This window comes from Eimeria acervulina, genomic scaffold, assembly GCF_000499425.1.
Source record: "Eimeria acervulina Houghton genomic scaffold, Eah_scaff30, whole genome shotgun sequence".
Classification (NCBI taxonomy): domain Eukaryota; phylum Apicomplexa; class Conoidasida; order Eucoccidiorida; family Eimeriidae; genus Eimeria; species Eimeria acervulina.
This window is the reverse complement of record NW_013549901.1, coordinates 72,611-89,233: the sequence shown is the minus strand read 5'-3', so window position 1 is coordinate 89,233 and position 16,623 is coordinate 72,611. Positions and strand designations below refer to the sequence as shown.

Genomic DNA, 16,623 nt, shown 5'->3' with positions numbered 1-16,623 from the left:
GATGGTGTGTTTGAGGGTTGAGGGTTTGTATAGAAGGGGAAGTACGCAGCACTCGCGAGGCTGCCTCTGTGTTCTAGCTACTGGAGACCCAAATAGAATGAAAGTGAGCGGGGGGTTTGCTGGGTTTAGCATTTTATCTCAATTGAGTTTGGGGTGTATATTCCCTAGAGGTATCGGCGAGTTCTAAATCTGCCAATGCCGTATTTCATTCGCCATTAAACTGATATTTTAAACACAACAAATCAAATTAAATATAATTTATTTCTTGCGGCGACGAGGGCAACGCCGCACGACACATTAAAGACCGATGGTCTCGCAGCCTCTGCTTCTTGGGGCCCCGCCCCGCTAGAGGGGCCCCCCTTGACTAGTCAATATTTGTATAAATATTTCTTAACACATAAAATCTGCTTTAATTATTTCGTATATATCAAACTTCATTTGGAGGGAAGAAGACTAACTGCTGGCGCCCTATTAGCTAGCCGCCTGTGAGGACCACTGGACCAGCCCTAGTACGTAGGGGGTCTATTAACCGAGTTGTTTTGCATATAGAGGATTTTTGCTCCATGTATTTAATTTATATTTGGAATTTCAGAAACACATGCCTCAAATTGAGTGCAGAACACCCACCTTCTTGTGTCCCTGTCTGTCTCCGACGGCTTTGTACGCAGTCGGCGGCGACGCTGCAGCAGCAGCAGCAGCAGCAGCAGCAGCAGCCGCGGCCCCTCTTCCTTCTTTCTTTTTTCTGTTTATTTTCTCTTTTTACGGTTTAAAAATTGAGAATAAAGGCATTTAGGGGTGCGTAAACTTGTTTTGCTGCTTCTCTGTGGGTGAACAGCTGGCTTCGTTGTGGGTGAGGCCTTGCCTTCAGCAGTTCATTGGGTGTATTTGGAGTGTGTGTATCTTCAAAAGTATTTTGTTTTACCTTCTTTCCCCGCACCTTTCTGAGTGGATGCTCACTATTTACCACGTGGCACCATTCCCTCAGACTGTATTGAATGGATCGAGGTCACCTCTCTGGGGAGGGGCGTTCGCCCCCCCGCAATTTTAGCGGCGGCGGAAGCCGTGGGTGCTCAGGTGTTTCTTCAGGTGTATGTACACCTCAGCGTTTGTTGAGTAGAATGTTTGGAAGCCCGAAAAAGTGCACGCGGATGATTTGCCCCGAGTTGAGAGCAACAGAATTATCGCCAGAAGAACTTATTTCTATCTTCAGGGGGCTTTCTATAGATGACAGACTCCCCAGAATTATTCAACAGAAAACAACTCAAATTAAAGAGGCGGCAAACCAACTGACAGAACTACAAAGCGAAAAAGAATGGGTAAGACGCAAGGCCGATGCTCAGCAACAGACAGAGACACAGACAGTAACCGAGACAGCTGCAGAGAGAGAGAGAGAGGCAGACAGAGACAAAGAGAGACAGAAAAAGACAGAGAGAGAGAAAGAGACAGAATCAGAGAGACGGAGACAGCTGCACATATACAGAGAGAGAGAGATAAACACACAAACAGAGACACGAAAACTCATCGACAAAGAAAGCAGAGACGAACTCAGCGACAAAAAGATAAACAAATTGGTAGACAGAGCTCAGGGTATGAACAACTAGAGACAGTAAAACGCTGCAATTGAGTTGCCAAGGAGGACAGAGGAAGAACAACAAAATAAAGCAGAGTTAGATACGAACAGACAAGAGAAAGGGAGACAAACGGTGACAGGCAAAAACAGAGCCATCCACAACCCCTAATGGAGACAGATAATGAAATGCAAAGGAGACAACTGGTGCTACCTGCATCTTTTCTGTCTCTTTTCAGCTAGAGTTGCGTTTGAAGAAAAGAAGGAAAAACCTTCAGCTCGAGCGCTCTCAAGAGGAGGCGCTCACCCAACAGATATACTCTGTGGAGAGGAAGCTAAAGGTGAATATTAAACCCTAAACCCTATAGCTTACGCTCTAAGCCCTAAACTCTAAACCCTAAACCACAGGCTCTTGCTGCCTTCCTTTATACAACTCTCTCTCTACCGGGGTTTAGGGTTTAGGGTTTGGGGTTTCCCCGCATGCACATGTGCACTCAGCGCTACAGAGAGATACATCAACAGGCTCAACGAGAGCAGAGACACCTGGAGACTGCTACCGCCATCCTCGAAGAGAGCGGAAGAGCAATGAGGAGAGGTTTGTAGAGCATCTTATAATTAAAAATAGGGTTTAGGGTTTAGGCTTATTAGGAATTGAGGCGCAAGAGGGTTTAGAGACAAAAAGACAAACTGAGGGGCCCGTGAGGGTTTATCACTGCTGAGTGGTTTTGCTTGCTCTTGTCTCTATACCTCTTCTTCAGGGTTTATTTGTTTAACATATATGCAATATATATTATATAAATAGGGCTTACTATTGTGTTCATTTAGATCATGCAATAAAAGAACAAAGAAAAATGCGTTGCTGCTTTCGTCTCTTGTTTGCGTTTGGTGCAGAAAAAGAAAAAACTACGCGAGTGTATCTTGAGGTGAGGATTTATAATTCATTTAAATCCAAAGACCCGCCTTTCTGCATAAAGTTTAGAGATTAGGGTTTAGGGTTTAGGGTTTAGCCTTTAGGTTTTAAGGGGATAGGGTTTCGGGGTTGGTGTTAAGGGTTTGGAGTTGGGGTATTAGGGTTTAGAGATTGGGGTTTGGGGTTCAGGCGTGCTAACGGCTTAGGGCTTAGGGTTTAGGGTTTAGGGTTTAGGGTTTAGGGTTTGGGAACCCTGTGGGATCGATAATATACTCAGTGGCTGGAGAGGAAAAATGAATTTGTTGCGGAGACTGCAAAAGAAAGGAGACAGGCGGATGTCGTGAGAGTAAGAGAAGATAAACATAGATAGAGACAGAGACAGTTAAGAGAGACAGAGACAGGCAAGCAGAGATAGCTACAGATAAACAGAGACAGAGACGGAGACAGGCAAGTAGGCACAGAGACGGATAAACAGAGGCACAGATAGAGAAAGAGACAGATAGACAGAGACAGATAGACGGAGACAGAGAGGTGCACAGAGAACAACACCCAGAGAGAGGCGCAGATAGAGACAGATAAAGAGGGATAGACAGACAGAGAAAGAGACAGGCAGAGACAAGCACATTAAGGGAGACAGAGAAGGGCTAACAGAGGCAGCGGCAGAGACAGATAAAGAGAGGTGGAGACTGGAGACGAAGACAAGGATAGAGAAAGAGACAGAGACAGAGACAGGAGGAACAACCCTAGGGTCCATACGATTCGCAGATACGACAAAATGCAGAGAACAGAGACCGTCAGAGACAACCGACAAACACAGAAACAGAGACAGATAAACAGAGACACAGACAGGAGGCAGACACCTAGACAGGAGACACGCAGAGATAGAAGAAAGAGAGAAAGAGACAAGAGACAATTTAGTTTGCTTCTGTGCAGCAACTCAGTGTGAAGGCTGCAGGGTTTAAGGGTGAGGGTGTTGTGCTACAGCGGCAAAGGGGACAGCAAGTTAAAGGGCTGCTGCGCGCTTTGAATCGGGAGACTCGCCTCCAAGTAGATAGAGAGGTGCTGGTGAGTTTATTAGAGACAGCAGACACCTACTTGTCTCTGTCTCTTTTCTCTGTGTCTGTCTACTGCTCTTCTGTCTCCTGTCTCTTGTCTCTGTCTCTCTGTCTCCGTATGTCTGTCTCTTGTTTCCCTCTGTCTCTGTCTCTTGCCTCTGTCTCCTGCCTGTGTCTATCTCTGTCTGTCTTTGTCTCTTTTATCTCTATATCTCTCGTTGCGTCTGTTTACTTTTGCTTGTATACATATTTTGTTCTGTCTCCTGCTGCTGCATGCGTCTCCGTATGGATTGTTTCTCTGTCTGCATATCTCCCTCTGTCTCTTTCATATTCTTATCTTTTTCTGTCTCTCTCTTTGTTTTGTCTCTTTGCTTTATGCAGCGGCCTTTCGGGTGTCTCCACGTACACCAGACGAAAAGGGCAGCAAAAACGCACCTGCGAGCTCAGCAGACAGAGACAGAAACTGTTGCTGCTACGCCTGAGCTTACCGCTTCTCCTCCAACCCTAAAGCCTAAACCCTAAACCCTAAACCCTTCCTTAATAAGAGGCTAAACCGCAAAGAGAAAGGGCCCCAGGTTTCTCTTTGTAGACAGAGACGCCCTTCTCAGCTTAAAAGGAAAGAAGGAGACAATTAAATTTGTTGCAACTAAAAAACACTTGGGGTGTATCTCCAGCTCAGCTGTTGCTGCGCCGGGTGTCTTCCCCTTTTGCTTGACTAGCCTTAAACCCTAAACCCTAAACACTAAACTCTGAAGACAAAAAGCATTAAGGCGGCGACATTTACCGACAAACCCTAAACGCTAAACCCTATTCTGTTTTACCTAACTTGTAGGCCGTAAGCAACTCCAAAAGACAGGAGAAGCTGCTACTGCATCTACACCCTGAATTCAAAACCCTAAACCCTAAACCCTAAACCCTACGCTCCCAGCTTTCCTTCATTTCGTATCCCTCTAGCCACAGACAACCACGAGAGCGAAGATCGCAGCAGCAACAACTGCTGCACCACCAACAGCTGCTGGACGAGCAGCTGCAGCAGCATCATATCGGATAAAGGGTAAGGCTAGAGCGGCAGCTGGCTACCTTCTTCAAGCGCGAATAAAATCTTTAAGACAAAACAACAACAAAAACAAAGACAAGTAGGGTAAATTTTGTGAAAAAAGAAGTTATCCACAGTATATATAAATATATATATAGTTGAATCTGTAAAACATATTTTATTTACCTTCTCCTGCATCCTGTGCAGCAGAAGAGAGACAGAAGAGACCCCCTCATCTCCTACTCTGTGATTTGTATAGTTGGGTGAAGACAGCAAAAAAAAATTAAGTGCGCCTACGCTGTACGTACAGCTGCAGAGTGCTGCCTGGTGCATCTCCGAGGTGTCTGTACACCTCAGAGCTGCAGCGGAGCCTTCTCATGCATAGCAAAGAGCCTCGCTTGCAGCCAGAGTTTACCCGCAAGTATATGGGGGTCTTCTTCGCTTATAGGAGTGTAAGAAGGAGGGAGAATTGAATCAATAGCGTATTTAATTGTGTCTCTTTCTTTGCAAGGAGACAGCAGCAAACGACGCAGTGCAGGCAGCACATGCGCCTTCTCCCCCCAAGAAAAATTCAGCTGCTGCTTCTCCCCTGAACTCCCACCTCCTTCAATATAAGCAGAAAGCTGCTCTGCTTCCCTTAGCAACACTTCTCCTGAGCCCCCCGCCAGGGGGGGCCCCAAGGGGCCCACCCCAGGGCCTCCTCCTGCATCGCAGGCCCTAGTGGAGCTCTGTTTTCCCCCCATAGTGAAGACAGGACCAACGGCATGCAGCAGCAGCTGCTGTTGTTGTTGCTGCTGCTGCTGGAGGCTACAAAAAGAAGGGTTTTTCCCTGCCTGCCTCCTCTGTACAGAGAGTGTAGAGATTCAGAAAACGTCTCTGAAGTTTATAAACGGGTTAGGGGGTGCCTGTAGAGACAGCCGAAGGAAGGGAGAGAAGGGGGCCCCAACGTGACCGACGAGGGGCCCCCTGCTGGCTGGTGCTGATAGGCGGCTGCGGTGTATGTACACCTCGTTGTTGATTCTTGCAGCAAATGGAAGCCCTCACTATCTCCAAGTATATCCTGATAATGAAGCTGGCAACTAAAGAAGGAGGTTAGGGTGTTTTAAGGGATCTCAGGTGTATATACAGCTTCTTCGCTGGAGATGGGGGAGTAATTCTATTTGTAAGTCGAGCAAGAGATGCAGATACAGCAAAATGTTATTTAAATTCAACAAATAAACAAGGAAGGGAGATACAAACCCCAACAACGACCAAGGCAAGAGCAGCAGCAGCAACAGCAGCAACAGCAGCAGGAGCTGCTGCTGCTGCTGATGCTGGTCTTGTAGCGCAGGAGCAGGAGCAGCAGCGGCAGCAGCAGTTGTTGCTGTAGTTGCTGTTGTTGCTGATTTCAGTTTTCTCTCTTTCTTTTGTTTTATATACTTTGCTGAAACTCAGAGACAGCAAATATACTACAGTGTGGGTGCTGGCTCTCGTCAGCAGCAGCTAACAGAGGCAGTGCCGATACACTCGGCTGCTGCTGTTGCTGCTGCAGTTCGGTTGGTTCTGTGAACGTTCCTTCAAGTGTCTCCATTTCTTTCTGTGGAGTCTTTTAGCTTCTCTCTAGTCTCGACGCTCAGAGCCGCTGCTGCTGCTGCTGCTGCTGCTGCCGCTGCAGGGGCTGTACGCAGCTGCCGCAGGCAGCCGCAGCTGTAGCAGTTGCCTCCGCTGAGGCGTGACGGCGAGGAACAACAACGAGATCAGCAGCAGCAACAGCAGCAGCAGCAACAGCAGCAGCAACAGTTGCACCAGCGGGCGCAGCAGCGCCTCTCTGCGGAGTCTCTTCTATCTCTTTCTGCAGCTAGCACTTGCTGCTTCTAGTTAGGGTATATATTGTTTATTCCTCTTTATCCTGTTGAGCTCTTTAGGTTTGTTTGAAGGCCCCTAGGGCCTCATTATTACCGCTGCGGCGTGCGCATATTAGTGTCTGTACAGCTGAGCGCTGCAGCGTGGTGTATCTGCTGCGGTGTACATACACCGTACACCGCATTTAATGAAAATGTCGTTCTTTAACTCCAACTCGATGGATAAATTGGGCTCTAGGTTAGCCTCAATTGTCTCAACTGCTTCGGAGAAAGTTAAAGAAGCGGCTGAGCGCACGTAAGGAAGCAGCTGCATTTTGCTGTTCTTTCTACATGAAGCTTATTAACCAATTCGCGTTAATGTTAATTACAATTAATTATTAATTATCTATAGATTAACATTACCACGGAGAGGAAGCGGTCTGATTGCTTTAGCAAAGCATGCGGCATTTGCTGCTGCTTCAGTACATGTGCATACACCTTAAAATTTTTAAATATTTTGCTGCTCTTCTCCGCTCTCTCCCGGTGTACGTACAGCTGAGGAAGAGAAATATTATTGTTTTTCTTTAACTTACAGGTGTACACACAGGTAGCTAATAGCAGAGACTCTTTAATATTCTATATCATCAGGTGTATGTACAGCTGATGCGGAGATGGTGTTCTTTGTTTATTCTTTTTTTTCTTGTTATTCTTCTTATTCTATTGCTGTTATTTCTTCTGCTTTTACCTCTGCAGTCTTACGAAGGAGACCCCTTTAGAGCGAAACCTCAGAGAAGCCGTCAGCGATAAAAATTGGGGTTGCCCTACTTCTGTTCTTTCAGAGATAGCGAGGGCCTCTCATAACTTGTAAACAAACACTTTATTTTTATTTTTTATTTTTATTCTTTTTTACTCTTATCCTTAATCTTTATCTTTGTCGTGCGCATTATTACTGCTACTGTTTTTTATTGTTGTATGTATTTTTCTTGGTGCTCATTAGTATTGTCTTTTGTATTTATTTTTTATTCAGTCTTTTTAGCTTATTTGTTTTTATTTATGTTTATCTTTTTGTTGCTAGCATTATTATTACCGTTGTTATTCTCCTCGGTTTTATATTTACTATTGCTTTTTCTGTTTGTATTCGATATTTTACTGCTCTTTTTTAGCGTTGTCATAATTATTTTATTATTTATTATTTATAATAAATTATTATTTATTTTTTTACTATTATTATTAGTATATGGTATTTTCATTATTTTAAGTATTGTTCGTATTACCGATGCCTTCTGCTTTTCTTATCCTTTTCATCTGGTCCTCGTTGTCATTATTCATACTCCTAACTACCCTTATTAATCATAATATTATCATGATTATTCCTAGTGCTCTCTTAGTCCCAGTAGCAACCCCACCGCAGTAACACACTGCTGCGGCTTGATGCTGCTTGACGGTTTTCTTTTTGTCTCCTTCGCGCTGTCTTTGTCTCTGTCTGTCTCCTCTGTCTGTTCATTTTGCGGTGTCTCTGTTTGTTCCTTCTGAGTTTATATCGCCTTTTCTCTCAAGTTGTCTGTCTTGCTTCTACAGAAGCAGAGACAGAAGAGGAGATGCGTGCATGTGTCTCTGTCTCTCTCCTTGTCTCTTCTTCTGTTGCTCTCTCTCTCATTTGCTTGCTGTTTCTGTCTGCCTCCTTGGACCCTTCGTGCATTCTGCTGTCTCCATCCATCCTCCCCTTTTGTCTCTTTTTTTCATTTCTTTTATTCTTCGCCTGTCTTTTTTTTTGTTTTTTTCTCTCTCTATTTTGCTGGCTGCGTTTTCATGGTGAGTCGCCTCTTTGTGTTGTTTTTTGTCTTCCAGTTGTGTGTTTGTCTCTCATTTGTTTGTTCGTTTGTTTGTTTCTTTACCTTCCTTTCTCTCAATGTGCTTCTTTCTGTTGTTCGGGTGTATGTACACCTCAGCTTAGACTTCCCCCTCATCTCCCGCACCATGTGGGCCGCCATTTCGGAAGCCCCGAAGCGCTGGCGCAAAATCTTTAAGGTTTGTCTTACAGGAATTATTATAATAATTATTAATATTAATTATTATTATTACTAATTATTATTAGTAATTGTTGCCACCGCTATGACCACCATTAATACTAATTACTATTACGATAATTATGAATACTAATTACTATTATTATTGTAATCATCATTAACAAGAATAAGGTCGCAACAGACGGTCGGGTGTGCAGACGGACAAACAGCCGCTGCTGCTGCGCAAAGAGATCATTCGACGCACAGCAGCAGCAGCAGCAGCAGCTTAAGGCGCTGACAGCAGCAGCAGCTGCAGCAGAGAGAGAGCAGCAGCAGCGGCGGCATGGTGCGTGTGCGTTGTTGTGTTTCCTTTTTTAGGGGCTAACGATGTTGGAGTATATGCTGAAGAACGGCCCCGAAAGATTCGCAGAGGAAGCACGAGACAGAACTTATCTCCTCAAGTCGCTGCAGAGCTTTAACTGGTCGGAGGAAGGAAGAGACAAAGGCGCTGGCAGTAAGTACACCCAAGCCATCCATGCATGCATGAGTGCATGCATAAGTGCATGCATGAGTGCCTGCATGCACACGTGCATGCATGCATGCACGCCTCTGCTTTCTCTTTGCTGCAGGAGTCTTTTTTCTTTGTTGCTCTGGTGCATGTTGGACCTCTTTGCCGAGGTGGTCACATGCTAGTTTGTTTGTTTCTGTCTTCCTTCACTCTTGTTTCTCTATCTCCTCTTAGCTGTCTCCCTCGTTTGCGTGTCTCTCCCTGTCTGTCTCCTCAACTGCAGTTTTCGTTTGTCTCTGCTTTTATCTGGTTTTGTTTCTGTGCTGCTTCTCTCTTCGACGTATCTCCTTTCGCGATGCCATTCTTCTTTTGCTGCCTCTATTCCTCGTCTTTTTCTTGTCTCCTTTGCCTTTGTCTTCCTTTATGCGCCTCCTGTCTAACACTAAACCACCTCGTCAGCAGCAGTAGCAGCAGCAGAAACAGCAGCAGCATGCGTTGTGGGGTGGTGTATTTATATTTTCTTCAGTTCGAGAGAAGGCTGGTATCTGCACAACTTTGGTATTTGACGCTGAGGAGCTGAAAGCCGCTCGAGAGACAGCAGCAAAAAACAGAGACAAGTACATTGGCATCTCCTCGGCGTCGTCTGTGGGGCCCCGCAGCAGCAGCAGCAGCAGCAGCAGCAGGGGACAGGCAGCAGCGGCAGTGGGATTTGGCAGCAGCGCGAAACCCTCTTCACAAAGTGATGCGTACGTCTTTCCATCCTGAACTCTGCTGAACTTCACATAGGTTTTAGGGTTTAGGGTTTAGAGTTTAGGGTTTAGAGCCTAGGGTTTAGGGTTTGTGTGTCCCACGTCTGGCTGCAGGAGCAGAGGCGACTCAGGCATGCCGTCGTCGGTTTCCTCTCGCTCGATGTCAGTGAAAGAAAAGAAAGGGGCCCCTGCGACAAAGGGAGGCCCCACGAAGAGCGACAGCAGCAGCTCCACTGCGAGCGCAAAATCCTCTCGGCAAAAGGCTCCGGTGTACGTACACCTCAAATATGCGCGCATATATCTGTACAAACGCATGCATGCAAATGGCGACACGTTTTTATCTTAAATTGTTCCTCTGGTTGCAAATACAGCCTATGCAATGCCTCTCCATCTTGTGTGCCCTCCTCAAGATCCTTCTGGTGTTGCTGCTGCTGGGGTGTACAGACAGCAGGCGGATTTGCTAGGATTTGACAGCCCACCGCTAGGACTGCAGGGGGCGCCTTCTGTTCCTTCTCCCTTCGCTTCAGGTAATTGCCTTTCGTATAAATAATTCTTTTGGGGGGCAGCATAGTAGCTAGCAGATGCATGCATGCGCGCATGCATGCATGCGTGTTTTTCTTTTGTTGTTCTTCAAGATGAATCCGTGTCGTTGCAGCAACCCTAGACCCTAAACCCTAAACTGTAAACCCTAAACCCCTGCAGCACGGCTGTTATGGCCAGCTTGGCTGATTGCAGAGCCATTAAAACGGTGGAATTGTGTGCGAGTAGTGAAATCAGGCACTTGCATGCGTTTTTGTCTTCTTTTTAACAAGAGTTTCACTTCCCTCTAAAAAGGCATTCTATTTGAATCAGATATGCGAGCTTTTTATGATTGTGGATGTGCTTTATATTGCCTTCATGCGGTTGTTGATTTAAAAAGGAGATATATGTATTTATAATAGTAAGAGAAATTCTTTTCTTTTCTACTGATGTGCGTACAGGGACGAGCGTCTGGGCAGACCCTGGCGTCGCCTCACAGGGCGCTGAGGGAGCCAGCAGCAGCAGCAGCAGCAGCAGCTTGGCTGGTTTCTTGCTTCCTCCACCCCCAGGGTCGAACGCCGCCGCAGGCAGCAGCAGCAACGGCGCAGGGAAAATAGCTGCAGCAGACGCTGCAGGCAGCAGCAGCAGCAGCGGCGGCGCCGCAGGGGGCAGCGATGATTTGTTTGGGGGATTTCAAGCAGCTACTCCGAACCCCACGGCTGCAGCACCAGGGACGCTAGCAGGAAGCAGCACCAGTCTGGACGCTGTCGCAGCGGCCTTTGCTGCTCCTGCAGCACCAGCTGCTGCTGCACCCGAATGGGCCAACGGTGAGTTCTGTTCAGAAAAACTGCTGCTCCTGCTTCAGCTGCAGCGCGTTCTATATGCTCAACTTCAGGTGCATTGCTGAGTTCAGGTAGTTTTCTTTGCTGCTGCTGCTTCGACTGCTACTGCTGCTGCTGCCGCTGCTGCTGCCGCTGCTGCTGCTGCGTTTGTTGCAGGAGTTGGCGGTGGTTTTGAGTCGTCTTCTTCCTTAGGGAACTTTAGCGGGTTCCAGACAGCGTCGGCGGGTGAGACGAGTAGCAGCAGCACGCGGTGACTCTGCTGCTGCTATTTCTGCTGCTGTAGTTGCTGCTGTTGCTGCTGCTGCTGCTCCCCTGTTTATTAATATGCCCTGAGATTCCGTCTTAATAAATAGATTTACTGTATACTGAGGAGGTGAGAAGATGAATGCATGCATGCACTCTGTGCAGCTGCTACTGCTGCAGGCACCAACGACCCTGGAAGTGGGGCGCAGGGCGCTGCTGCAGCACCGCAGCTGGAACAGTGGCAGCAGCCATTCACCATGGGCAGCAACAGCAGCAGCGGCAGCAGCAGCAATAGCAGCAGCGGCAACGCCAACACTCTCGGGTTTACTCAGCCATTCACCCTGGGCGGCAGTAATCCCAGCGGCAATAGCAGCAGCAGCAGCAACAGCAACATGAAGATCCCCCAGCCGTTCAGTATGAGCGGCAACAGCGGCGCAAATTCACAACCGTTTTCCCTGGGTAGCAGCAGCAGCAGTGGCATGCGTCCCTCCTCTATGGGCGCAGGGGCGGCAGCGCCGCAGCCGTTCTCCTTGGGTGGAAGCTCAGCGCAGCCCTGGCAGCAGCAGCAGCAGCAGCAGCAGGCTGCTTCGAGCTTCACCTCAGGACATCCCGGCCTATTCTAGTGCCGAGATAAAAATACAAAGATGTATGGATGTGTCCGCACGTGAAGCAGCAGCAGCAACAGCAGCGCCAGCGGTTCTTGCTGCGGCGGTACCTACTTTATTTAATGCAGCCGTTGCAGTGCCTGCGCAGCAGCACGCACGGCTGCTGCTGCTGCTAGCTGCTGCAGTGATGACACAGCAGCACGAGCATCGGCAGCAGCAGCAGCAGCAGCAAAGAACGCATTGCAGGCACAGACAGGCTTTCGCAGCCTTTTAGTTCATTGTATTTCTTCGAGGCATTCTTCGTGTTTGCTTGGGCCCCGTAGTAATAATAATTTTCCTAATAGTACATATTACACTTTTATTACATAATTAAAATGGGGAATTATTAAATAATAAATGGATAATTTATGAATCAGCAACGAAAGACAACGAACCAATCGACGCCTTCCCCCAGAAACTGCTGCTGCCGCTGCTGCTGTCGTTTCAAGGCTCTAGTAGCGATGCCGTTTGTGCTTTAAGAGGTAAACATATTAAAAACCTTTTCAGTTGGGTCTCAGGCATATTAACAGTCGACCCGGTCGGGGCGATGAGTTGCAGCCACCGCAGCAGAGAACGCAGAACTCTGCTGCTTCTGCTGCTGCTGCTGCTGCTGCTGCTGTTGCTGCAGCTGGTGCGCAGCTGCTGTGTGCTGGCATTGCCAGTAGAGCTGGTCTATTGGTTATCTGCTGTTTCGCCCGCCTTGAACGAAGGCGAGGTGTACATACACCTCAACACGTGGGCTGTTTGTAGTTTTACGAGTAGAGGAGCACTGCGCTCATCATAACGCAAATGATGCCGAGGAACTCCAGAAACCCCATTCCAATTAAAGTGTATGTGAATAAATCTTCTTTAATAGATGGGTTCCTTGCTGTCCCTGAGACCAATGCAGCAAACAGGGATCCGATGCCCTGCGCTACCCCCCCCACAGACATCAATGCAACAGCAGCAGAAAGAGTTGCAACGCCCGCCTCATGTCGCACTGCGCCGCAGGGAGACAGCACTGCGGATTGCTGTACACAGAAAACAAACAAAAAAAGAACAGGCAGAGACAAAATATAGGGGTAATACGGTGTATACCTGCATCGTGCAGCAGCAGACAGAAGAACTCTCTTGGTGATACGGATTCACAGTACGCGTCTCATGCAAACGGAAGAAGAAGACAAGACAGACATACAAAGGAAACACATAATAGAGAACCCGTCCAGGTGTACGGAAGTGTACAGACAGCTGAAATGCAAAATCGATGTCTTATAACGCAATAAATACAAACCCTGTCTTCTACGGCAGCACTGAAGGAAACAAAGAAGAAAACCTTCTCTACAGCATAGCACACCAGAAGCCGCGCATGAAGCTAACCCCCCCAAACAGCAGCAAGCAGACACACTAACAACAGCACTGCAGGAGGGTGTAGGGGCCCCCACGTATGTAGGCGACAGTGGGAGTGGCGTTGCAGATAGAGCCCCTCTGTCTCGGCAACGAGACGAAGGAGACTTCACAGAACAGCTTATATTAAGGGATGTGCAGCAAAGACAGAGACAAGAAGAAGTTAGTTGTGTCTTACGGTCCTGCTAAGAGGCACAAGGGCTGCCGGGGGCAGGCGGCTCGCCGGTGATTGAGGGACTGCGCTGTGCCGCTGAAGAACAGGGATAGTGCTGAGAGAACGAGCAGAAAGAGAAGGAGAAATAAACCCAAATAGCGGAGAAGTTGTACTGGCGTGGGGTGCCGAGAGAGAAAGGGCCCTACGACAAACCCCCGTAGGCACAAGCATCATTCGTGCGGGAGCAAAGAACGCCATTTCCACTATTTCTTCTACAAAAACTAATTATTTAAATATAACAAACAGGATTTAAAACTTATCTTTGATAAGGCTTTAGCTTAACACCGCTGTTCACCTCAAACACACTACTACACACAAGAGAAACAACGCCGCAGCCCCACGCACCCATGAGACTGCACAAGCTCTCCTTCTCCGGATTCCTTCTCAGCATAAGACATTTGTTAACAAGTAAATCCTTAAATGTTATATTTCAAGATGCTTACAGCACATTTACTGCATGCATTATCCCCAAGAATGATAAACGCGCCGCCACGCCTGGCTACAAGACACATGTTGTTCATACAACAACTATGTATGATGAGATGTCTACGGTTGCAAAGTGTGTTGTTTTGTATTCGTTTGATGCCTGAAGTACCGTTAACATCTGAGCAATACTTCGAACTGCTACTGTCATCAACTATGGTGACTGCCGTGCTAGCGAAAATCGCAGGCTGTCATGCATCGAGGAAAACAGACAAGGGCGCTTCGTACATGAGCTGCCTGAAGGTGGTATATCAACACTATCTTACCCTTATAATGCATCCTACAAGCAAGCAGAAGTACATCGATGTCTACAGTGTCTAGAGTGTTAGTGCAGACAGCAATAGGCGGGATTGGTTGAGTTTGCATATGAAGGCGCCCTGCAGAATTTTTCATCTGAGCCCACCTCCTCTCCCTGAGCCCGAAGCCATTGGGATACTATGCTCAGAATGCCTGAGAATTGGAGAGGACAGTGGCAGCTGCGTTTTCGGTTACAGCTCTCGACGGTCCTCGCATGTGAGCGCGGATTTTTGTTACAAGTTTTGCACTATCCTCTGTGTTGAATGCTCAGCAAAAGTTGCCGCAACGCTTCATGCAACTTATTTCAGGACGCCTGCTCTGCGCACCAGATTCACGCTGTTCTGTTGCTGTGCGCAGGATTCCTGAAGAATGGAGGAAAGTTCAGGTGCTGTGGTGAATCCTTTTCTTGAGTACCTTTTTCGAAACTGTCGCAGCTCACTACAGTCCATGGATAAGGTCGAGACTATCGTTACACTTGGTAGCCCCCCACAGTTAAGCGAGGAAGGTGAGCGCAGACAACCCAGCTCATCTCGCAGTTTGGCGGCCTGGAGTTAAGCACTAATTACCCGTGAAGCTGCCTTCTCGAACAAAAACAATTAGATGCTAGCAATAAGCTTGAATAAAATGGCCAGCATTGTTCCTTCTCAAGTAATAGGCATTTAGTTGGATCTGCCCTCCAGCGCAAAGGCGGCAGTGGCTGGGCACCTCGTCCCAGTGGAGCAAGCGCAGCAGAGCGCAGTATTTGCAGCGCATCCAGTGGAAGTTGTTTTCGATGAGCCATCAATTCCTGAAGAATGCCGCGGCCTCTGGCTATCAGCCTAACGGCCCAAATATGACGGACTGGGGCAGTAGAGTAATTATGTGCTTCTCTGCAGGCGTATTTTCATCCCAGGAGCTGCAGTTGCTGTTAGCATTTTCTGGCATTACGAGAGAGGAACGACAATAGTAGCTACATCAAAAAAGAAAAACTACCTGGAACAAATTTGGTCTACGAACTTCTTAGACACGCGCTGCAATGCAGGTTATTCCCGCGCTGTCACGGGAACAGGCTAGGGCATAAAGAAGGTTTCCATAGAGAGATACATCGAGAAGTATCGGAATAAGATGAGCTTTTTTATGAATAGTATATTATCCAGCCGCACCTTGCAGTACTCCTACCTTGCTACGCTTTCATCTGAGTTGGGACTCGTTGACCATTAGTCCAACGATGGATTTGCCGTCTTTAAATTCGAGGTTGAATTCACGGCCATCCTCTGGAGAGGGAAGCAACCCGTGATTGGCTAGGCCTGGAAGATGAAACGAGGGAGTAAAAGGATGGAATTCCCAAAAGGAAATGGCTGGGCGTCCATCAACGATTTTCACAATGGCACCACGAGAAGAACACTCATGGTAGGGTTAGCACCTTCACGAGCTAACATGACTCAACTTTAAGGAGTGCAGCTGTAGGGTGAGACTCCTAGCCCTTCCCAGGCCCTCGAATCCATGGCTAATCAAATCTAGAGAGAGATCTTGGGCTCATCGTACGCCTGTCGGCAGTGGCTAGGGTGTGTCAATAGATTTGCAATTCCGTTTCCCTCTTGAGTGCAGGGGTGGACCCTTCTGTGCGACTGTGGGTTATAGATTTACGAACTTTTACGAATTCTCCTTCAATTCTTCTATAGTGAGAAGCATTGCACACTACGGTGTGGATCATGATCAGGGAAAAGTATATTCTTCGTTATGTAAGCCTTCGTGAAATTTCCTTGGCAGAACCAGCTCGTTGTTTTGTGTGTCAGACTTGCTATTTCGTAAGTACAGGCAGTTTTGGCTGCGTGGACAGCGGAATACTTCAAAATCTTCGGTTTGAGTTGGGTTTTTTCGTTAATGTGCTTGGAGGGCAAAGTAAATATGGATACCTCACGGTATAATTAGGCTTAGGCTGCACGAGGAAGAACCATGAGTGGAGAGCTAGCAGTAGAAGTATGGGACTCCTGAAGTGTTGGGGCTTTGGGGCTTTGGGACTTGGGGCTCTGGGGCTGCCGAGTTGCGGGGCGCATTTAGGGTACAACTCGAAATAAGGAGAAACAGAAGGGGTGATAACTTTTGATTTGGGGGAAGGTTTTGTGTCAACGCCTGTGGAGATGTTCCTACTTTCTACCTCTTGTGACTGGGCCTCGGCATTTGCTCGAACCCCGAGTGTTTTGCGCAGTCCGATCAGATCACCCCCAAGGCAATCCTATTTTCATGCACGACCTTCGGATACAGTACGAGCCAAATCGTGTACCATTTAGGAGGTCAAAATGTGCCACTTAGGCTGAGCATAGCGGAAATGTAAGAGGAGCTGTGCTTCATCGGCACCAGCGAGTCC

The 16,623-nt window shown here is 47.5% G+C and overlaps 2 protein-coding genes across 2 annotated transcripts; one reads left to right on the top strand and one right to left on the bottom strand.

The window, feature by feature from the left end:
- Positions 1-4,339: 4,339 nt before the first annotated feature.
- EAH_00006840 (hypothetical protein, conserved) lies at positions 4,340-5,311 on the bottom strand (the record flags this gene model as incomplete). The annotated part of the gene is made up of 2 exons (XM_013396033.1): positions 4,340-4,413; positions 4,984-5,311. The coding sequence occupies 2 exons, from the start codon at positions 5,309-5,311 to the stop codon at positions 4,340-4,342; spliced, it is 402 nt and encodes a 133-aa protein (XP_013251487.1).
- A 1,292-nt stretch (positions 5,312-6,603) lies between these two features.
- EAH_00006830 (EPN3 protein, putative) lies at positions 6,604-11,878 on the top strand (the record flags this gene model as incomplete). Its single annotated transcript, XM_013396032.1, has 10 exons — positions 6,604-6,704; positions 7,142-7,252; positions 8,338-8,416; positions 8,773-8,908; positions 9,429-9,648; positions 9,766-9,921; positions 10,096-10,178; positions 10,632-10,997; positions 11,169-11,237; positions 11,436-11,878. The coding sequence occupies 10 exons, from the start codon at positions 6,604-6,606 to the stop codon at positions 11,876-11,878; spliced, it is 1,764 nt and encodes a 587-aa protein (XP_013251486.1).
- Positions 11,879-16,623: the final 4,745 nt, after the last annotated feature.